The sequence below is a fragment of the Salmo salar genome, chromosome 01, assembly GCF_965601325.2.
Source record: "Salmo salar chromosome 01, fSalSal1, whole genome shotgun sequence".
Taxonomy (NCBI): Eukaryota; Metazoa; Chordata; class Actinopteri; order Salmoniformes; family Salmonidae; genus Salmo; species Salmo salar.
In genome coordinates, this window is record NC_138291.1 from 70,441,293 (window position 1) to 70,466,140 (window position 24,848).

The 24,848-nt window shown below is 40.7% G+C and overlaps 1 protein-coding gene across 1 annotated transcript in view; it reads left to right on the top strand.

The window, feature by feature from the left end:
* The window catches only part of LOC106607837 (AT-rich interactive domain-containing protein 5B), an 84,107-nt gene that overhangs the window by 51,728 nt on the left and 7,531 nt on the right, over positions 1–24,848 (top strand). Inside the window, exons 5-8 of the mRNA XM_014205248.3 lie at positions 8,187–8,317; positions 8,773–9,013; positions 14,757–14,809; positions 16,356–16,453. Of these exons, the coding sequence (XP_014060723.2) occupies positions 8,187–8,317; positions 8,773–9,013; positions 14,757–14,809; positions 16,356–16,453 (523 nt within the window). The remainder of the gene's footprint in view (positions 1–8,186; positions 8,318–8,772; positions 9,014–14,756; positions 14,810–16,355; positions 16,454–24,848) is intronic.

A 24,848-nucleotide genomic window follows, 5' to 3' on the forward strand; every position in this document is an offset into this window, starting at 1 on the left:
GTTTTTTGTACATTTCTATTAACCCCAGAATAATTTCTTACAGCGTGGCTGTGTGGTTGAGTGGATATAATTCCAACTCTCTGCCCTCCTGTTTCTAATCTGTCTAAATAAAGCATTGAAAAAATAAAGGTGGAATTCCACAAAAAATATTATCCATAGGCCCTAATCATCAATAAATATTTAGATTATAAACCATTTGCATTTTTAAACCATTGATTGTATGATGCCTATTACATGCACTGAAACCCTAAAATTGTTTTCACAACACTCTCTTAAAAACACCAATATTCAGGTTGAAGAACCACTTTAGGTGTTTGAGTACACTCTGTCTATTAAAACACTTACATTGGGTTGAAATTCAAACACCCTCCAAACACCAGATCTCAGCTTAGGTGCATTTCTTTTCATGGTTTCTATACACAATCATGGTGTTTTGAGACTTTCTATTTTTACAGTGTATCTTAGCCACACACTCCTCCCCTTCTTCTTGTCTCAACATTTAAAATTATACTCAAAACACATTATCTTCACACTTAATTTTGTTGCTTTTCACTGACACCTGCAACTCAATAATCAGCTAGGCCTATTGCAACGTGCGCTGCCCAAATTGCACGCTTCTCAAATAGGCATAGGCCTACGTACTTGCGATTTGAAACAATCAACAGCTATTTTTATTTTAAATAAGCTCATGATCCTTTGTGGCTAAGTCATGCTCTCTGATAAAGTATTTTATTTAGAGAGGAGTAACTATATAATTTTGGTGAAATATCAATTTACATTAGGGGAAGCCAGCACCTGCCAACATTCCTTTCCAATTCGCAAGTGGTTGACACCAGAGATCGGTATATAATGATGAAATGCTCATGTCTCCGCCTTAACAATGGGAGTGGTTGTCCCAAAGGCGGGAAAGCAGACGACAAGTTTAGGTCTGCATATTAATCCCATAGAAACGCTTATTCTGGACAGATTTTGGCGAGAGTGAGCCCTGTTGCTTCGCCTCTTCCACTCTGCTGAAAATATCTCACTGGAGAAAGCATCCGAGTGAGCGAAACATCACCCCTCTGTCTCACTATATGTAACCCATGTATCTGACACTGTCTGGACAAAAATAGTATGACATGCCATACTCTTTTTGTCCAGACAACATCAGATACATGCTGCAAACATAATGAGACAGAGAGGCGCTGTTTCGCTTGCTCACATGCTTTATCTGAGATTGATGCGTCTTTCTGTCGGAGCACGTCTCAGTGACATATATGATCAATATTTCAATATTTTATTTGGATGGGCAAGGAGGTATGGTAGGGCAGGCCAGGCCCTTTAAAGCCCGCACATAATGCCGGCCCTGCTTCCTCCATCTTACTGTCTTTCTGTCTCTCTTTCACTGGTTAGTGAGAAGGAGAAACAGTAAGTACTAACGCGTGTTTGCATGCTTGGCATTATGTGCATGTGTTGTGTGTCAACATCCCCAGTGTTTACTGAGAATAAGCAAACCACATTCTTCACTAAATGTAGAATAGCTCTCAGCAGCAAAATGATGTCTTGTGCTGTGGTTGCATTATATTATTCATGGCCTGTTCACTAACAAATCCTTTTTTCTGAAATACCTTACCAATATTGAAGTGTACATGTCTATCCTGCAAAGTCTATGTATAGAAGTGAAATACATTTGAAAACCTTAAATTCATAATAAGGTTGTAATAATAAATCATTCCTTTTATAGTTCTGATTTTGAAAACTTTGTCATCTGTTACAATTGCTATTATTTTGTAAATATATCGTATCATTTCAATTTAGAGGCATCTAGAATTGTGGTTTTCTGAACATTTTGTGTTAGCCTTGTATTTTTTGCCTTGTTAGCCTTGTGTTAGCCTTGTTAGCCTTTGTGTTAGCCATGTCCCCAACGGGTGCAGGCGGCGAAGGTCGAGTCATGCGTCCTCCGAAATATGAGCCGCCAAATCACGCTTCTTAACACCCGCCCGCTTAACCTGGAAGCCAGCCACACCAATGTGTCAAAGGAATCACCGTTCAACTGACGACCAACGTCAGCCTGCAGGCGTCCGGCCCACCACAAGGAGTCGCTAGAACGATGAGCCAAGTAAAGCCCCCACGGCCAAACCCTCCCCTAACCCGGACGACGCTGGACTAAGTGACGCCTCAAGCACCCGGGTCTGTAGTGACGCCTCTAGCACAGTGATGCAGTGCCTTAGACCGCTGTCACACTCGGGAGGCTCCTTTGTATTGTTCTAATAATACCCAACACTTTACACACAACTGGCAGTCAGAGGGGATTTTCAGCCTGATGGATTTTTCACTGTGCTTCCCTCCTCTGTATATGAACTTTGGCCTTATTTGGGTCACAGGGTTGTAGTGAAACCATTTCTCCCTTTTGCTGGGAAGATGTCGGACTCTCAAAAGCATATTTGGACGTCAATGAAATATAGGCCCTATAATTAGTTGAAAGTCATGTGGGAATAAAAACAAAGAAGTTGCTATTTTGGACCAAGAGTCAAAGTGGCACTTGCGTCAGTAGTGATTCAGTAAAGAGTGCAGCTCATTTATATGTGGTTGTGGATTTTTATTTCACTGAGTACAGTAGCATTTCATAAGACGTTGTTGCAGCAGCAGTGTATTTTAGCAAGGAAGCATTTTAGTGTTATTGCACCATCGCTCTCCAGTATATACCAATGCCAGCTCAGATTTAAATAGTGCATATAGTTCAAAACAGGATCATACAGTATGTGAATGGAAGCTATAATTTCAAGCTATCAAGACATCATTATGGTAGTATTTAGGTTGAATGTTATTCTTCACTTTTATACAGTGTTCTTTATATTCATTGCTGCATAATCCCAGGGAATCTGTCAGATGAACGTCCCCTGCTGGCGTGTTCTTCAGATCCCGTGGCAACACTGTCAATGTGGAATGTCAGAACCCATTCTGAGGTGTCTAATGGCTTTTTCAAACAAGGCGTCCGCGGAATGATAATGAAGTGCTAGTTCTTAATTGAATTGGAGAAATTAGACAAAGTACTGTCAGACATTAAGAGGAGCATTGGACTGCATCAAAAGATCAAGTTGTCAGCTTGCACCACTGCTGAATTTATTGTGACTTTCATGCCTCCGGGGTGCTGCTCAATGACAGAAATGATGGATTTTCCCTAGGGTGTGATTTTATGTATGCCTTTGCCAAGAGAGCAAGCTTTTATTCAAGGTAACTTATGCATTTGACCTGCACTCTAAATCTCTGCCACTTTTTACAGCTGGCCATTTAAACAGCTGTGTATTCCTCCAGGGGTTTGAACCAGCAACCTTCAAATTCAACCTTAAGTCAGGTCAGTGACCCCCAAAAAAGCCAGAGCAGACCTAATGCCTGTGTGTTATTGTGAGGTGGTTTCCTTATGTAACTGCCATCAGGGAACATGATCAGTGGCATACAGGCTCAGAATAATAAAATGATTCCTCACATTCCTCCACTTGACCTTGAGGCTCATTTGAAGTCGATATGCTGAAAGTCTGAGGGGGGCTTTCTGATGTTTTTAAACTAGCACAGATGTCGACAGATCCATGTCAAACCCATGGCATCAGCTCAAAGACAAACCTCTGATGTAGTCAGAGGAGTTAACACACACGATTAGTTGTGCCCCAGAATTTATTTTTCTCACTATAACCAAATCACACGTTATAAATTGAGACTGAATTGCATTATCAGTTTCTAAATCAAGTGTCAACTCCCTCCATCCAGGATACACTGCTGTGAAAATCAAACAAACTTCTAAAACCACTATCTGGAAATCAGTGAATCTCAGCCATAGTGATCATAAACAGCATGTAACATTTATCTCCCAGTCTTCACATCTGCAGCATTTGATCTGTGAAATGTGCACTGCACACAGTGTTATTACACAATACGCTCTCGTCTCAGTTACATGCTCAATGTCATGAGCTTACGGATTGGGTTTCTAAAAAAGACCCACATTGAGGGCTCTATTTTAACAAACCTAACACAATGGTAACTCTAAGGGCTCTATTTTAACAAACCTAACACAATGGTAACTCTAAGGGCTCTATTTTAACAAACCTAACACAATGGTAACTCTAAGCGCAGACGGTAGCTCTATAGGTTCAGGGGTGTGTCAGAAATATTTTAGTTATTTTCACTATTACAATTATCAGCGTACTTACTGGCGTTGGTGCGAAAGGGCTGGGTTTTGATGACTAAACAAGTTGTGTGTGTGTCGAGGCACTGGCCAATCAGAACGTGCTTCATGGCGATATATGTGGTTGCTTCAAGTTGTGTATTTACGGTCTTTTATATGTTGCCTTGGAATCAACTCCAATTCCAATGTTAGTCTGTTATAGTTTGTTAAATAGCTTACAGAAACGAAATAACAAAATGTAGACCAATCTTGGATAAATAGTTAACTTGAACCTAGTCCACATTGTTCTAAGTAATTGCATGGCTTCTATAGTATTCACACTGATATAGGGTCTGCTCCCAAATAGGATGTTTTATGAACATAATCAGAACCAACTTACAGATCAGATCACATTCACACATCAGAGGTTGCATTGTATGCGCGCCACGGACGTGGTAAGCATAAAACCAGGAAGGTGAATCATTCTAATAAGATTGGTTGTAATAAAATTAAACGAAACAACAACAATAAATACATTTAAAATATAATGATATCATAAAAAACAGACACGCATTGCTGTTGAACCAGACTTCGTTATAGTAGACCTAAGGGAGGGCTCATCTTTTATTTCATGATGGGTGTGGACACGTTGCCTACATCATGGAGGGGGTTTTATGCAGGTCCAAAACAGGACTTGCAAGGCTAAAATAATGTGGGCCTGCCTGCAATGAATAAATAAAAAGGGAACGTCAGCTCACTGCTTTATATTTTAATTTATAATTAAGATTTATTTCCAAGCGGTCTCAGGAGCCAAACCTTTTATCAACAGTTTTGACTAGAACACGATTGCAATGGGCAGACCAAAAAAAAACTTCATTGAGAGGAGGGGAGGATATGCTTGGTTTTTAATGGAAAAAAACACGTTTTTTATGTTACTAAATACGAAGTATACAGACACCAAAAGCACATTAGGCTACTCTCGTTCCATGCGCATATGGGAAGTGTGCGTCACAGCTGGATGAGCTCAGTTTCCGCTGTCAAAATTCATACTATTAAGTGCATTCGTGAAAGTATTTAAACCCTTTGACTTTTTCACAATTTGTTACGTTACAGCCTTATTCTAAAATGGATTAAATAGTTTTTTCCCCCTCATCAATCTATACACAATACCCCATAATAACAAAGCAAAAACAGGTTTTTAGAAATGTTTGTAAATGCATTAAAAATAAAAAACTATCACATTTGCATAAGTATTCAGAACCTTTACTCAGTACTTTGTTGAAGCACCTTTGGCAGTGATTACAGCCTCGAGTCTTCTTGGGTATGACACTACAAGCTTGGCACACCAGTATTTTGGTAGTTTCTCCCATTCTTCAAGCTCTGTCAGGTTGGATGGGGAGCATTGCTGCACAGCTATTTTCAGGTCTCTCCAGAGATGTTTAATCGGGTTCAAGTCCAGGATCTGGCTGGCCCACTCAAGGACATTGAGACTTGTCCCGAAGCCACTCCTGCATTGTCTTGGCTGTGTGCTTAGGGTTGTTGTCCTGTTGGAAGGTGAACATTTGCCCCAGTCTGAGGTCCTGAGCGCTCTGGAGTAGGGTTTCATCAAGGATCTCTGTATTTTGCTCTGTTCATCTTTCCCTCGATCCTGACTAGTCTCACAGTCCCTGCTGCTGAAAAACATCCCCACAGCATGGTGCTGCCACCATGCTTCACCGTAGGGATGGTGCCAGGTTTCCTCCAGACGTGACACTTGGCATTCAGGCCAAAGAGTTCAATCTTGGTTTCATCAGACCAGAGAATCTTGTTTCTCATTGTCTTGAGAGTTTTTAGGTGCCTTTTGGCAAACTCCAAGCTGGCAGTCATGTGCCTTTTACTGAGGAGTGGTTTCTGTCTGGCCACTCTACCATAAATGCCTTATTGGGGGAGTGCTGCAGAGATGGTTGTCCTTCTGGAATGCTCTCCCATCTCCACATAGGAACTGTGGAGCTCTGTCAGAGTGACCATCGGGTTCTTGGTCACTTCCCTGACCAATGCTCTTCTCCCCCTATTATTCAGTTTGGCTGGACAGCCAGCTCTAAGAAGAGTCTTGGTGGTTCCAAACTTCTTCCATTTAATAATGATGGAGGCTATTGCGTTCTTGGGGACCTTCAATGCTGCAGACATTTTTTGGTACCCTTCCCCAGATCTGTGCCTTGACACAATCCTGTCGCTGACCTATACGGACAATTCTTTCGACCTCATGGCTTGTTTTTTGCTCTGATATGCACTGTCAACTGTGGGACCTTATATAGACAGGTGTGTGCCTTTCCAAATCATGGCCAATCAATTGAATTTACCACAGGTGGACTACAATCAAGTTGTAGAAACATCTCAAGGATGATCAATGAAAACAGGATGCACCTGAGCTCAATTTGCAGTCTCATAGCAAAGGGTCTGAATACTTAAGGTATTTCTGTTTTTTATTTTTAATAAATGTGCAAAAATTTCAAAAAATCTGTTTTCGCTTGTTCATTATGGGGTATTTTGTGTAGATTGATGAGGATTTTTTTTTATTTAATCCATTTTAGAATAAGGCTGTAATGTAACAAAATGTGGAAAAAGTCAAGGAGGTCGGAATACTTTCTGATAGCACTGTAACCAACTGCTTTACCGCTAAAACCAGCTTTTGGTTGGTCTTAAATATCCCTAACAACGCTGCCAGAAATTATCACTTTGGATCATGTTTTTAAGGACACACCTCAAACATTCCCACCCTGCCTATCTGAGCGCAAGCGAGCTGATATAAGACATATAAATGCCCGAACATGGTTTTAGGGCTGGAAAATGCCAGTTTTTACATGACGAAATTGCAAACTTAACGTGTGTTTGACACTAGCACCTCCTTAACCCCAGCTGAAAAATAGAGCCCCGAGAGTATTATTTAGGCACTTTTTCCTACGTAGGCCTGTTTTAGAAATGGAATCTCTTGTTTAAACTGATGTCACATGGTGAAAAACAAATCTCAATGAGGTAGAGCTCAGGTCAGCTCGTTTGTATTAACAGTCATGAGTCATCCATTACGCAAAGGATTGGACTTCAGGGTATTGTAAGACTTCAGCTTTATAGAGGGAGAAAGAAATAAAGATAGAAAGAAAGGGAAAATAAAAATAAAATACAGTGCACTGTCCTGTATTACAATCAGGCCAAGTATTGTGAAAACTTGCAGTTGCCAAGCTGATTACAGAACATGGTGTAATTTTCCTTGCCTTTTTCTCTGCCTGTTTTGGAAAGAATGTGAAGTGAAAGGTCATTGAGTCACAATAGCGTTCACCAACTGTAATTACTTCCTCCTTGATTTCATTGGGGTTTGTTTTTTTAACATTTTTTTTCTTCAAACCATGATGAGAATTTGATTCGGCAAAAAATTATTCCCCTGGCTGCCTCTAACCTTGGACGTAATTTAATTGTCATTGCACACGGAATGTCGCTCTGAACTACTTGACTTAACCTGGCTCAAATCGAGTGCCTCCTCTCTCCTTTTAGTTTATCATTGTTATTGTTACAGTGGAAGGCAGTCTGCCAAGATGTTACAATACAGTTGGTGGTTGACATAAAATGTGACCATAGAAAGACTCTGGTGGTTTGAAAATACTTTGTGTACTGTGGAATTATCTGCATACCTCTAACAAAGGACTCCAATCAGACAGGTTTATGTGTTTTATAACTGACAATATTGAAGGTCTCAAATCAGCGAGTTACAAGGAAACTAAGAATGGAAATAATGATTAGATCAGTGTATGTGTTGTGCAACAACATCACCTAATGTTCTCATGGATTTAACTTTAGAGGATTGGAATTGTTATTCAGATATTTACATCGTTTTTATGCTACACTCCTGAAACCTAGAATGGAAATGTTTATTTGCTAAATGCTTATTATACAAATAATTCAGAATTAGCTTGCTTATCTTCCTTCCCTAGGCCCTGTGTGTGGTTGTGTCTTTCTTTCCCCAGAAACATTGTCACTAGGATACTAACCAGCACATGTTTTGTCCCCATACTCTCAGCCCCTAACCTGAAGGGTCGGCCACGAAAGAAGAAACTGTCAGTGTCCCAGCGAAGGGACTCCCAGGGCCACAGTCAGGGGCCTCAGGGACCGCAAGAACCCAGCACCCCAGAGAACAAGTCTCCCACCAAGGTACACCAGTCACATGACATTTGATTTAATAGTGGGCATGCATAAAGATGGTGGCCCCCATGTACTTACCACAAATAACTATTTTGCTAAGTTCGTTGTATTATACACTGCTCTCCATTACTCTTTTTTTGTATCTGCATTAGCACAGTAAACTTGATCCCAATTCTAGTTCCCAGACTGCAAAAAAATATATAGATTATGCTGGTTTATTTGCACATTGAACCATGTCACTAGCCGTAGTTTAAAACAATGACATCATATCTGAATTCCTCCATCTTTGAGTGCCTTCGCCATTCACTTCACTTTATTTCAGTTTGGTTGATTAAAAAATGTAAAGGTTGTGATTTATATGGAGTGATATGATAATCCTTTTGACAGAATCATGCATTCATTAAATAGCCCCCACTTCCTGTTGAGTGTTAACCCTTCAACTCCCACTCTTATATTTCCTACAGGTAAAACCTAACTGCAAGGTGACGGTTCCCACCAGGGGCACAATGGCCAAACCCAGGATCTGTAAACAGGCATCTGTGGAGGAGAAGGTGGAGAGGGAGAAGAAGGAGGAGAAAGAAGAGGACGAGGAATCATCAAAGGAGAGTCGTGCAGACGAGCAGGCCTTCCTAGTAGCCCTATACAAGTACATGAAAGAGAGGGACACACCTATCGATAGGATCCCCTTCCTGGGATTTAAGCAGAGTGAGTGAAATATCTTCCTTTTATATTCATATAAGCTTTGAATATAGGATATATAATCTTCACACACCAGGTCCTGTAAAAAGCATCATATGTGGGTCCATAACGCTTCTTCTCACACTGTCAGAGCGTCGCATGCATGGGAAGCACATCTCGCTCAGATCAAACGCTTCTTATGTAGGTCGAATGTTTCACTTCACAACAATGAGGTTTCACATGCTAGGGAAGATTATGTCTTATATAGAGAACCATACAAGAACCGTCATTCAATATTATTTCTCGGCACAGCCATGCGTCATTGTGGTGCAATTCACTCTATACAAAAAGAGGTGAGCTGTTTTACATGTTAGTCTCTCTATACAAATGTAAGCTGTGGTTCACGATTAAACCCCATATAGATATTTGGAAAGAGACGTCATCTTCACACCAAAGAGGCTGTTCTTAAGTTGGCCAATGTGGTTGAGATGATATGATAGTGACTCAGTATGCATGCATATTGTAGTTACTGAGTCTACAGCATAGCATCGTTTGAATCGAAGCATAACGCCAACTGTTTTACATACAGTACATGTTCTGAATTACAAACCAAGCAAGACTTCTCATTAAAGCTTCCAATAATGCAATTTAAACTTGTCCTTGGCAACTTGACTGTTTAAAAAAATAGAACTACTACAAAATATGCTCAGACGCAATCAGCTTTCATGATTCCTTTCAGTCACTGCAATAGCCTCAAGTATCAAAGCAAAACTTTCCTGTTATGGAAATGGTGTTTTTGGTATTTGTTTTATGAGTGGTCTATAATTAAGAAAACAACTGTTTAAAAGCACTGGTTTGTCGAACGGTAATACACATGTATTCCTGTCCTCTTTCAATGTGCCTCCTACATGCTTTGTGTGATTCTTAACAGAAGCCATTTAATGACATATTCTTCTCTAAACCATTGGCTCTGAAATGCACACAGAGCTACCAATTCCACTTCCTCTAAAGCACAATGTAGGGCAGACAGAGCAGTGCAGATACAGGTGAAATACTGTAAGTGAATCGGTCAATCTATCCCCTTTATTGTAATGGCATATTCTACACAGGGCAATGCTATAGCTCCAGCTCAAAGTTTGTTATCTGTTCCACCAGAAAGGAAGCTTCTTTGGGTCTTCTTTGCCATCTATTTAGCTTTAGCAGTGTGCCTGCTCGCTGCACAGGACGTAAGATAAATGAACATCAGAAGAAGAAAAGCCACATGACAAAAAGAGGTTTCATTATATTCCATTCACTTGAACAAACAGCTATTCCCAGTGTTGGTACCACATTCTGAATGTACAAGGAGGGGGCTGGGAGTGTGTGTCAGTGTTGGTACAGTTTGACATCATATTGCACATTTTAAATTGCATTAGTCGCAAATAGGAGAATGAGGAGTTGGGTAGGGGAGGTGATGCACATTATTTCAGCCTGCCTTTAGAGAGGTTATTTTTGCCTTGTTTAGTATTTACCTGTTTGAACTTGTCTGTTTTTGTCTACATTGTGTTTAGTCTGTTTTGCCATCTTTATCTCTGTGATAATTGCCCTGTTGAATAGAGTGAATTAGAGAAAAAACAGGCAGTAAGTAATCTAAGAAAGAAGCATTCTCTTATTTTCTTTATTTTTTCTGTGCTTCCTAATTCTGCTTGCTATTGTGGTAATTACAGTCTATGCATAACAACCCCATTAATAGGCCTTAGCTGCTATCCAGTTGAAAACACAATGCCACTCTGCAGTTCAAATAGAACCCACCCAGCTTCCTTTGTTATTCTGCCTGTTCATTGACAACAGCCACGGAAGAGGAGAAAGGAAAAATCAATGCTGTCAAATGCAGAGATAGGAAAATGTCATTTTGAAAAATGCAAGCCTTTGTGTACGCAAAGATTGAATTTTGATGGATTTCTCCCTAGGCGAACCTTCCTTATTTATAGGTCTTCATTTAAAAATGATGTTACAATGATGTTACAGAAAGCAGATACAAATGTCATTGTTTGGAAAATCGCACAATAAAGTGGGTTCATTGTTTGCGGGGAAATATACTGTCAGAGATGGAATGATTTCAAGATTCATCTGAAAGGGTCTTTGTTGGATTTTGATCACCTGCCTAATCACTATGCTACACAACCGCTCTAATCCATGTGATATCATCTGTCATTGGATCTTTGCATGTAAAATTCTATGCAAAATGGCATTGGCATTTGAGCCAACATTGGTAACGAGTGCTAACATGTCAAGTAATACTTGATGCTCATAATGGTGTTTATTCAAATCCCCTTCAGCTGAAGTGTTACAGAGCTAGCTAGGTGTCAGGATGTATCTACAGTAGTTTATGTGGCTACAGTGCATTCGGAAAGTATTCAGATCCCTTCACTTTTTCCAAAATATTTTACATTACAGCCTTATTCTAAAAATGTTTTTTTTATTAATCCTCATCAATCTCACACAATACTCCAAAATGACAAAGTGAAAACAGGTTTCGATTTTTTTTCAAGTGTATTATAAATAAAAAACAGATACCTTATTTACATAAGTATTTCTGACCCTTTGCTATGAGACTCGAAATGGAGCTCAGGTGCATCCTGTTTCCATTGATCATCCTTGAGATGTTTCTACAACTTGATTGTCGTCCACCTGTGGTAAATTCAGTTAAGCAAAAACCAAGCCATGAGGTCGAAGGAATTGTCCTTAGAGCTCCGAGACAGGATTGTGTTGAGGCACAGATCTGGGGAAGGATACCAAAACATTTCTGCAGCATTGAAGGTCCCCAAGAACACAGCAGCCTCCATCATTCTTAAATGGAAGAAGTTTGGAACCACCAAGACTCTTCCTTGAGCTGGCCGGCCCGGCCAAACCAAGCAATAGGGGGAGAAGGGACTTGGTCAGAGAGGTGACCAAGAACCCAATAGTCACTCTGACAGAGCTCCAGAGTTCCTTTGTGGAGATGGAAGAACTCCACCAATCAGGCATTTATGGTAGAGTGGCCATACGGAAGCCACTCCTCAGTAAAAGGCACATGACAGCCCGCTTGGAGTTTGCCAAAAGGCACCTCTAGTACTCTCAGACCATGAGAAACAAGATTCTCTGGTCTGATGAAACCAAGATTGAACTCTTTGGCCTGAATGCCAAGCCTCACGTCTGGAGGAAACCAGGCACCGCTCATCATCTGGCCAATACCATCCCTAGGGTGAAGCATGGTGATGGCAGCATCATGCTGATTGCAGCCCAAATAAATGCTTCACAGAATTCAAGTAACAGACACATCTCAACATCAGCTGTTCAGAGAAGACTGCGTGAATAAGGCCTTCATGGGACTGGGAAATTAGTCAGGATCGAGGGAAAGATTAATGGAGCAAAGTACAGAGAGATCCTTAATGAAAACCTGCTCCAGAGAGCTTTGGACCTCAGACTGGGGCGAAGGTTCACCATCCAACAGGACAACAACCTTAAGCACACAGCCAAGATAATGCAGACAAGTCTCTAAATGTCCTTGAGTGGCCCAGCCAGAGCCCGGACTTGAACCCTATCAAACATCTCTGGAGAGACCTGAAAATAGCTGTGCAGCGACGCTCCCCATCCAACCTGACAGAGCATGAGAGGATCTGCAGAGAATGGGAGAAACTCCCCAAATACAGGTGTGCCAAGCTAGTAGCGTCATACCCAAGAAGACTTGAGGCTGTAATCGCTGCCAAAGGTGCTTCAACAAAGTACTGAATACATATGTAAATGTGATATTTCCGGTTTTTTTTTATATACAGTACCAGACAAAAAGTTTGGACACACCTACTCATTCAAGGGTTTTTCTTTATTCTTACTATTTTCTACATTGTAGAATAATAGTGAAGACATCAAAATGATTAAATAAAACATTTAGAATCATGTAGTAGCAAAAAAAAACAGTGTTAAACAAATTAAAATACATTTTTGATCCTTCATAGTAGCCACCCTTTGCCTTGATAACAGTTTGCACACTCTTGGAATTCTCTCAGCCAGCTTCATGAGGAATGCTTTTCCAACAGTCTTGAGTTCCCACATATGCTGAGCACTTGTTGGCAGCTTTTCCTTCACTATGCGGTCCAACTCATTCCAAACCATCTCAATTGGGATGAGGTCGGGTGATTGTGGAGGCCAGTCATTTGATGCATCACTCCATCACTCTCCTTGGTCAAATAGCCTTTACAAAGCCTGGAGGTGTGGTTTGGGTCATTTTCCTGTTGAAAAACAAATGATAGTCCCACTAAGCGCAAACCAGATGGGATGGCGTATCGCTGCAGAATGCTGTGGTAGCCATGCTGGTTAAGTGTGCCTTGAATTCTAAATAAATCACTGACAGTGTCACCAGCAAAGCACCCCCATACCATCCCACCCCCTCCATGCTTCACGGTGGGAACCACACATGCAGAGATCATATGTTCACCTACTCTGCGTCTCTAAAAGACACGGCGGTTGGAAGCAAAAATCTAAAATTTGGACTCATCAGACCAAAGGACAGATTTCCACAGGTCTAATGTCCATTCCTAATGTCCATTGTTTCTTGGCCCAAGCAAGTCTCTTCTTATTATTGGTGTCCTTTAGTAGTGGTTTCTTTGCAGCAATTTGACCATGAAGGCCTGATTCACGCAGTCTTCTCTGAACAGCTGATGTTGAGATGTGTCTGTTACTTGAATTCTGTGAAGAATTTATTTGGGCTGCAATCAGCATGATGCTGCCATCACCATGCTTCACCATAGGGATGGTATTGGCATTTATTTGGGCTGCAATCTGAGGTGCAGTTAACTCTAATGAACTGATCCTCTGCAGCAGAGGTAACTCTGGGTCTTCCTTTCCTGTGGCGGTCCTCATGAGAGCCAGTTTCATCATAGCGCTTCATGTTTTTTGCGACTGCACTTGAAATGTTCTGTATTGACTGACCTTCATGTCAAGTAATGATGGACTGTCATTTCTCTTTGCTTATTTGAGCTGTTCTTGCCATAATATGGACTTGGTCTTTTACCAAATAGGGCTATCTTCTGTATCCCACCTCTACCTTGTCACAACACAATGGATTGGTTCAAACGCATTTAGAAGGAAAGAAGGAAATTCCACAAATTAACTTTTAACAAGCCACACCTGTTAATTGAAATATATTCCAGGTGAGCCTCCCGAGTGGCACAGCGGTCTAAGGCACTGCATCTCAGGGGTGTCACTACAGACCCAGGTTCGATCCCGGGCTGTATTACAACCGGCCATGATCGGGAGTCCCACAATTGACCCAGCGTCGTCCGAGTTAGCAGAGGGTTTGGCCAGGGGGGCTTTACAAGTAGGCCGTCATTGTAAATAAGAATTTGTTCTTTACTGACTTGGCTAGTTAAATAATGGTTAAATAAAATACTACCTCATAAAGCTGGTTGAGAGGATGCCAAGAGTGTGCAAAGCTGTCATCAAAGCAAAGGGTGGCTACTTTGAAGAATCTCAATTATAGAATATATTTTGATTTAACACTTTTTTGGTTACTACATGATTTCATATGTGTGATTTCATAGTTTTGATGTCTTCGCTATTATTCTACAATGTATAAAATAGTAAAAAATAAAGAAAAACCCTTGAATGAGTAGATGTGTCCAAACTTTTGACTGGTACTGTACATTTGCAATAATGTCTAAAACTTTCCGAATGCAGTGTATGTGACAGTATATTTGCATTTGTTGATCTGACTGAATACCATTGATCTCCCTGTTTGTTGTCCCTCTAACAGTAAACCTTTGGACTATGTTTCAAGCTGCTCAGAAACTCGGAGGATATGAGTTGGTAAGTGTTTACATATGTCCTGCGCCATACTTCACAATCTTGGTCAGGCCCACATTTCGCAAAATGATACCGTTGTTTTAAACCTCCTCTAAGTGGAAAACACGTTACCCTCCCATTTCAGGGAAATTTGTGAAGTCTGTAATTTTTTTCCCATGTTGAGGCTCTAAAATCAAGGTGTCTATTAGATACAGTGAGACAGCAGAATGGGGACCTTTCGCTTGGCAGTGTACCTCACATTTGTTCAGTACTAATTTGGGAAGTGTTTCCAAAATTGTTACGTCTTTTGATGTGAAGAGTAAATGTATTGTGAATATTGGTTAGTTCGTTAGTCACATATAGTCATACAGAGAGACGAGCCGCCAAACTATAAACAGGAAACTTGTCATTTAATCGGGATGCGTTTCCTTTGAAGTCTTTTTATCTACAGCTGATTATCACTTTCATGCTTGCTTTGTGAGCAGGAAGCCATGTGGTTGGTTTGTGTAGTTACAGTATGTATTTAATGGTATAACTCATCACTCTGTGGCATCATAAGTCTTCTGCATGCTTCGGTTTGACCAAATGAGTGTGCTCACATACTCCTTTAAAAGTTTGCCCTGAACATGAGAAAAGAGCAGCAATAGATATTTGTCCATCTTGAGACACCTTAGTCAGTATACACTTCCTCAAAATAGTCAGAATTAATCTAAGATAACTCAAGAAATGTTGTTAATTTTGATGTTTTTGCCGAGGTGATCTTAGTAGAGCAATTTTACATCTAACCAAGGTGTTTGGGTCGGTATTTCTCAAGTGAAAAAATGGACATAAACAATTTGTCTCTTGTTGAATTACAACAAACATTTCATTGAAGAATCCCTACTGTTGACCAATCACCGACAATGGGGTGTAGACTTTGGCTAACGACTTCAGCTTGCCTCGAGAAAGTTTTCTGTGTGCATTAACAGCCTAAAGAAAACATTGCTGAAGACCAAAACAAATAAAAACGTCACAAAATGTCAGCGTGCACTGCCCGCCACAGGAGTCGCTAGTGCTCGATGGGACAAGGACATCCCTGCTGGCCAAACCCTCCCCTAACCCGGACGACACTGGGCCAATTGTGCGCCAACCCATGGCTCTCCCAATCGCAGCCGGTTGCGACAGAGCCTGGGCTCAAACCCAGAATCTCTAGTGGCACAGCTAGCACTGCGATGCAGTACCTTAGACCACTGCGCCACTTGGGAGGCATTTAATGCATCTCTACCACTGTACTGTACTTTTCCCTGTTTTGCCCCTGCTGAGGTAGAGACTGCAGTAGCCAGCTACAGCTGGTGGCATGTTATGGAGATGGTTTTGCATCAGAGAGTGGTGATTTGATGTATTTTATTTCTGTGGCATACACCAATTGGTGCCCAGCCAATCTGGGCTTAAAAGACACAATTCTTTATGGTCTCTGTGGCACACTTAATAACTTTGTTAGTATTAACCACTCACACTAGGAAAATCACTATCTATAAAGATGTTGTCACAGAATTATATACAGCATAATTAAAATGATTTTCTCTCTCAGATCACAGTTCGCAGACAGTGGAAAAATGTATATGATGAGCTGGGTGGAAACCCAGGGAGCACAAGTGCCGCCACATGCACACGAAGACACTACGAGAGGTGAGTTATTAACAAAGCCCTGTCCCATTTTCCTAATGCAGTGGAGGAAGAGGAGCGCTACTCTCAGCCCCAGTATCAGGTGTATGTAAACCATGCTTAGGGAAGTAAGGCTTCCTTCCTATTCCTGACATGATGTCAAATGTAATGATGTCTTTAGCCATGTCCACAGACTCTCTCTCACACTGCTGCTCCATGCATACTAACACAGAGCACAGCTATATTCACCAAACCATTCACACTTCTCTCTCTCCAACCAGCCTTTTTTATTGAGATGGTCTGAACCAAAGCAAACAGCAAACGGATATGATCCTGGGGGAGCCTGAGGATATTATGCATGCACACACAGATTACGTGTCAAAAGAGGGCATGCAGAGCAATATTGTGAATGCATATAGTGAGTATGTCTATAGATCTAGGCAAATGACAAACAGCCAGGCTGAATTGCTCAGTCAATATGTGTAGGTTTATCTATGCTCTGTCTATGTACGAGTTCATACCAAATTGGATACTTGAATATGGTTGAGTAGTTAGATTATCCCAAATAGCACTGCAGCTTAATTAAACTTCCTGTGCAGCCAGAAGGGACTGTATTTGCTCTGCCTTTTGAAAGCCCTTTCCTAGCCCTGCATGAGTAGGAGGACTGGTATAGACAGTGTCAGCACAGGGGGTTGGGGGGGACCAGTGAGGTGTGACTGCTGCGCTGGCCTTTCTCAATACAGCCACAGAAAGCTGAGAAATTGTGCTGAATCAATACATCCCCAAAATATCCCCACTGCAGTGAATATCACCCTGTCAGAAAGAGAGCGGGAAATCTCAGCTGAACCCAAACAGGCCAGGGGAGGAGAATTTTAGCTGAGGCTCACTATTCCAGCAGCTAGGAGGGCAATTAACTTCATCGTATTAGCTCAGGAAACAAAGCTATTCTCTCTCCCTTGGAAGTATATGATAAATGACCCTGTTTGTCGGTTTGGTGAAGTATGTGTTTGGTCCCTGGTGGCGTCGTTGTTTTCCCTTAATGATTACTCAGCATTGAGAACACAATAAGTCATTTAAACTAGAGCATGCAACATTTATCCTAGTGTCTTTTGATTTACCCCCCCTAAGTCAGAAGTAGTGGAAACATTTGGTTGTAATTGCACTATATTAACTGAACGCGCTGATCTTGGTCTTTTGTTTGGGACTTTGAATGTCCCCAAGCCCTGACTGCAATTTGAACTGATCCACATTATCCATTTACCTCTTTAATGGAAGTCATCTGAAACGGTTGCCTTGGAGAAATTATTTTCAATGATAGAGATCGAAATAATGACTGTATTTATGGCGTTGAGCAGCAGGCAGTAGAGAACATAGGTTATCTTTTGTTCTGTTCATTCTGAGGTACTTGTCATTTGGAAAGTTGCTCATTGCAGCCATTCTACTGTGCATTAGCTTAAAGGGAACAATCTATATTTAACGTCCAACCCAAGGTCTAAAGCTCCAGCTGGGAAAGCTTTAATGATATTTATTTAAACCGTTTCCCAAGATTAGCTGTCAGAGCTCTGCTCCCTGAATTAAAAATGAGGTCATGAAAAGATGGCATCAATAACCTTGAAATAGACTGCTGCATTCTCTCCCTGCATGTCGCTTCATGCTGATTCTTTGATTATACAGGTCAGTGGCTTTTTGCTGCCGTTAGTTATTTAAGCTCTCACTTTCTGTGTGAGCTGCTACTGCTACAGAAACAGTACATTTATACTGTACATGTTGTCACTCTGATAGTTCCTGTGTTAATGCAGATTTAATGCCTGCCATGCATAGGATTTTTTATGTAATTGCAGGGGGGAATATCCATGGCAACAGTGGAGGGAATTGAAAATTATTTTCTCAGAGGTTGTACAGAGGATAACAAATAACAATAAATTCCACTCATATTAGTTAATATACCAGGTAATGTCCGTTTTCTATCTGATGAATAACCACATGTACACACTAGACTGTGAATATTTATTTGGTTTGGATACAAGGTTGGTTTCTTTTGCATACATTGCAGATGATATCATTGATTCTTGTATGCATTCCTCCTCGTATTGGTGTGCCTCTGCACTCACTCAAGCTGCACCTCAAATTGAAAATGCATCCCACAGTGTATAGACTCATGACAAATTGGAACAACTTGGCAAGTCGCCACCCCGTGGATCATGTTAGAGTAGACTAAATCCTAAACACAGCCCTTACTCTGTGTTGCTTCTTGTTCCTCTATGCAACACTCAAGTCTCTTTATTACAAATCGTACAACGCGAGTAAAAAAAAAAACACATTGCTGTAAGAACCTAAAATGACAAGCTATAGGAAAAAACTACTGGACAGATTACAGCTGTGATAGCACTTAGATGAAGGAAGTTTGATTGCTCTCCCTCCTCATTCACCTGACACAACAAAGAAATACATGAAATATACAAGGCTTTTAAACCTAGTGTTTGCATTTAGGGGCTTCCAAATTGTGCCATACTTGCAGAGTTAGACATTCGGAAATACTGATAACAAGTCACAGTATTATTTTAAACATTCTTGCCTTTGGCTTAGGAACAGTGCATGTGATTTTTGTTGATGTATAATGATGAACAGACTCTTTTCATTATATTATAAATCTGTTCCTAATGTTGAGATTGGATTGAAGAACATAATGTTCTACACAGTGAACAACAGACATAATATCTAGCAGTTAATACAAACACTTACCATCCATTGCTCAACACCTGTCATGATTAAGGTTAGCTGTGTGCAGTTGAATGGAGTTTAGCCTTGGGGGAATGGTAAAGGTCATTTTTAGATCTGGTATTTCCAGACTCGACAAAAGGCCTTTCACTGCCCTGTTTAACTGCGTGAATCAGGATCACTTGAAGTGGTTGACTTTCTACAAAAGAGAGGCTTTGAAGCCAAATCTTTCCAAAGCTGAGGGAACAATGTCTGTTTATCCCGCTCTGACTCAGCTCTGAAGATTGGTATTTGCTTTTGTACAGACAGAAGTTATTGTTTTGCCAGTTCTTTGAAGCAGCCTAAACATAACAGTTGGTGATGAATATGTATTTTATGTTATGCTTCTTCTCTTCAAGAGGTTGTTTTAAAACTATCCCAAAATAGGGTTCCGTTAACGCATTAAGAAAACCTCTGAACTAAACAGAACGCCAGCTCAAATAAATTTCAGCACCAGGAAAAGTACTGAATGAAATAGCCTATAGGGGTTTTCCGGCGCTTTGGTGACTTAGGCATTTCTTGGATTCCACAGGTCAATCCCCTTTAACTCAGATGACAGACCAGCTAACTGTTGATAAAAACATATTTGCTTGTTTGGCATGTAAGTGCATTATTTTAATGGGACAGACATGCTTAATTGACTATGTCACTGAATTACAATTGTAGTGATTTCCAAATAATCTTACAACAATACATTATACTAAGAAATGTCTTTAGCCTAATTACATTCCAATATGCTAGAGAAATCACTGTCTGTCTCTTTTGCCTATTGAACTTTTTAATGTTTTATTAGTGGATAGGTTACGTACTCAAATCTACCATGAACATCATAGAAAATGGCTGCTCATGTAAAGGCTCAATGATGAATAGCCATGAGCGGAAGTTAAGTATTTATTGACCTCACAAAAATGTAAGCTCTCCTTCCCTCATTGAGTAATTCCCTCATTGACTTTTCCATGTCATGTTGTGCTCATTCTGCCCTCTAGTGTGCAGGAAAGTATGCTGCATTTGATTTTGGTATTGCCTGTGATATTCATTACGAGAAGTGTTCCTGAGAGGCATTTCCTGCTTTGAACTCAACCAAGGATTTATATAAGAGAAAGCCCTATATTTACATAAATGTAGCCTATCACTGTGCAAAGAGCCTCCCTGCTGCATTCACATGTGGACTGAATTCCTTTCATGGCCTCTCGATTGCACACCCTACCCGGCCCCCTGCTTTCAGGAAATTACTACTTACATAAGTCATATTGTATTATCATTGCTGTATTATGTGATCAGGAGAATGTTATATGCTCTCCCTGTACTTATTATCGGTCTTTTACAGAGTCACTGGGTGCTATTTATAATGTGAGTTTTCATAGTTAACTGTTCAGCGACAGAGAAGCAGAAAATAATCCTGCCGTGCTAAAAGAACAGTGTTACTTTTTTTTCATTTCCAAAAATAAATAAAATAAAAGACTGTCTGGAATATTGAGTTTAACGATTGTGATGTAACATGGATTTAAAGGAGAATGTTCCACTGAGATGTGACAAGCACACCAGTATGGACGGTACCCCCACCTCTCAGTGGCATTCTGGAGAATTAATGTAGTGCAGGGCAAATTTGATGGGGTTGGGGGCCTCAAAAATATTGGATTTCGTCATGAGAGACCGCATTCGCTCGTGCGTTTACATACCCACATCCATATCCACACTTGCAGTCAGAGCCATCCCTAGCCTTTTGGGGGCCCTAAGCGAAATAATTAGCTGACTTGGGCTAATTGACTGACTGTTAGTGACTGACATAACAATAGAAAAACTGCAGATTCAGAACCAAATTTCGAAATTGCACTTTGTGTATTCTATTATTCTAACTCTAAACAGTAAGTTGAGCCCCCGACTGAGCCCCCCCGTGTGAATTGATCCGATAGAACTGTGTGTCTTCGTCTGTAGCCTAGCTCCTAAAACTCAATGCAGGATTATTTCATTCTCATCCATGTCTGCTGATAGATACTGATTTGTAATTGGTATTGCTAGACGCCAAACTCAGAAAGGCATGGTATTCATTCTTACAGCAGATGGTACAGTATCTTTGCAGACCTGAAATGTCAGTGTATATGAAATTGCTCCCTATTTTCCTTACTCTATTTATACAGTAAGTCACGTCGAGTTCACCGCATTATTTCTCAATGGTGCAGTGGTTTATGGTGAATAATTTTTTCACTCCATTAACATCTGTCTTTCTTCTCTCTCTCGCCGTCTCTATTTTCTCCTTCTCCCTCTTTCAAATAAGTCACATTTAATCGTACATTTCCTTTCTTGGCCTGGGGCCCGGTGCCAGCTGTATGAAATTTAGTTTTACTGCCTCTGCTGCCAGCAGTTTGGTTCTGAGAAATCCCACTGAGCCGCTTGAACCAATGCAGACGTTTTTATCTCAGTATCAAATTTCTCGGTAACAATTAAGTACCTTACTGTGATTGTTTTCAAATAAAAGAGCAATTTCTAAAGCAAGAATTTTGCTAGGAGTGTCAGGGAGTGGTCTGAGTGGGGAGGGGAAAACTGAAAACTAGATGTTATTGGCAGAGAGGTTTGGAAATCTCTTTCTTAGGCCCTATTTCCATTACAAGATACTGTGTAAAGGAGAGTCTGAGGAGCAGGGTGGTGAAAGATAATTCTACTTTTCAATAACATTACATCCTTGCCTTACATTGTGGCTGGCAACGCAACATTTTTGGTCCACTGCTCAAATTGACCATAAATATCACAGTAAGCACAAAATATTCAACAATGACAGAAAATGTTCTTCTAAAACATATCACACTATTGAATAATGCAACCAAACCATATTACACTCTTGAATAATGCAACAATTCACAAGCATGTACAGTACCAGTCAATAGTTTGGACACACCTACTCATTCCAGGTTTTATTTTTTATTTTTTATTTTTTTACTATTTTCTACATTGTATAGTAAAAATAGTAAAAATAGAGAAAAACCTTTGAATGAATAGGTGTGTCCAAACTTTTGACTGGTACTATATGTGCAGACAAAGGGTTTATTTTCTCATCTGTAGGCTACACTCATTACATTTTAGCTTCATTCCACAAGCACAGAGTTGCTAACAGCATGTCTTCATCAATTAACGTTAGCCTATCAAAAATGTACGATTAACCCCCAAACTAGGCTTAATTTTTATCAATATCATATAAAACATCATGTGGTAAAAGCAAATGGCGACTGAAACCGTGAGAATAAGTGAATTCACCACAACAAGATGTTTTATATGGAAGGCCATACCCACCACCAAAAATGTAAATGCCTCATGATTTGTCAACGTGCACAATTAGTCTGTGCTTCAGTCTGATCAACTGTAGCCTCCTGATAACAACCACAGCTGCAGGTAGCCTAGAGAAGCCTATGCACTCTGATCCCATCTGGGCCTGGCCAGGGGAAATGTAACGTCATGTTTTTATAGCCTAAGCTCTGTTTTTATTGCTTAAAATAGGCCCATTTATTTCTGTTCTGAGAAAATGTGAATGTGATCAAATGTGGTTTATATTCACACTTCGGTGGCTAGGCTACCTAGGCCTTTTTAATCCAAAATGATTGATTGGAATTAAGTCAATCAACAGTGATGACATACTGTGTGAGTATCTTTTTAATTACAGATGCAAAGGCCTACACGATGCCACCCTGCATACAGCGAACTCAGCCCAGTTAGTTTTTGTCCAATTGCAGTTGTTGTCTCTGTCTGTGTAAAGGGTTTTAATGTTTTCATCCTCCCTAGGGCCAGTTTTTTTTTTACCAGATGACCTGATTATAAAAATAATCTGGTCCAATCATAGCCCATATAAAATTGTTGTTTTTACAGATGATTTATTACTATGTCGTATGCTACAACCAGTGGCGGTTCAAGACCATTTCAACTGGGGGGGCCAAGCTGGGGCCAGTTGTACTGTTAGAGGGGCCAGTTACATTAGACGTTATTGTTGTCATATCGTTTTCTTCACTGCATTGCAGGCATTAGCAGGCAAAAGACCATGTTCAAGACCACTGTCTAATAACTGATGTAAAAAAAGAACGATAGCAAAAATGTGTTATGTACAAATTATTTCATACTCCACATTTAGGGGCGCCACAAGGGGGTCCAAAATTGTTGTCACAGGGGCACTGCCCCCCCCCCCCCCCCAGAACCGCTAGTGGCTACAACCAGGGTCCGGAGTTGTTTAGGTTACTACGCGATCGGGTAAAACTCTGGGCCCCAGGAAAACAATTTACCCCCCCCCACCACTCAGGGACCTGTGGTGCCACCTCTGAAATGTCCACACAATATTACAATGAAAAAACATATCCTATTTGTATGATCTGCATTTGACATGTGTTTGGTGGTGGGGATGGGCTTCCATAGTTTTACGTGGCTCATTGCAGCCAGCAGCTACTGTAACAATTTCAGAATGTAACAGGCTGTTACTGCAATTTCAGGTAAAAACTCAATAAAACAAGTCTCAGATATTAGGAAAATTTGCATACATTTCAGCCTTTTAAAAAACATTGCTCTGCTATTACCATTTATACTGTATGAGTGTTAGCTATTATTGTTGCTGAGTGGCACAGCGGTCTAAGGCACTGCATCTCAGTGCTAGAGGCGTTACGACAGACCCGGGTTCGACTCCAGGCTGTACCACAACCGGCCGTGATTGGGCGGCACACAATTGGCCCAGCGTCGTCCAGGTTAGGGTTTGGCCGGGGTAGGCCGTCATTGTAAATAAGAATTTGTTCTTAACTCACTTGCCTAGTTAAATAAAGGTAACAAAAAAAATAGCTCAATGAGACAATTCTGCTTACACTGCCCTGCTTCAAGGGGGGCAACTGTCGTGCGAGTGTCGTGCGCTACCTCTGGCGAGTGTCGTGATGTCACCAGGCAGACCAAAACACCATCCCACCAAAACAGACTGATATTTCAAGTGGTCTTTTCAAACAGCTGTTACACTAAAAGGGCATTATCATAATTTTCAACATTTCACAGTATTATTCCAACTTCATAGTGTGGAAATACAGTGTACATTTAAAACACAGGAAAATCACGTTTTTGACTGCACTGGTACTTTAAAGGCATTTCTGTTTGTGAACAAGCGAACCACTAATGATTCCTTGTTTGTTCTACCACAATGTCCCTTAAAAAGGGAATTGAGCAACTACTTAATGTGCACACATGAGAACGTGTTCATGCCTAAGTTGTTTCCTAATAGCATTTGGATTGCTATCATGAAAGCTGGCCTCACAAAGGAATGGGTGAGGCGAGGCTTTCCAAAATAATATTGAACATTTCATCACTGGCTGGTACCTCTTTTTGATATTTGATACTGTAATGTTTTGTGGTGTTTAACCTAGAGTATGCCACATGTTTTTCTCAGCATTTTCGTCAGTCCTTATATTGTTTCACACATTTGATAAGACCTTGGTGATAATAACCCCCATGGTGTCAGAACCCGCCCTGTAGTCTCATCAACAGCACAGCTCAGTTAGAATGGATGTTTTTTTAGTTACTCTAGCAGCTGTAGTGTGTTAACTGTTTCCCTGGTAATGTGATGTAAAGATTAACACGCCCTCACTGGGGGCCTCAGTCTTGCCTCATCTCCGGGCCCTATGCCAGGTGTTAGTTGGCTTCCCAGCTCTCT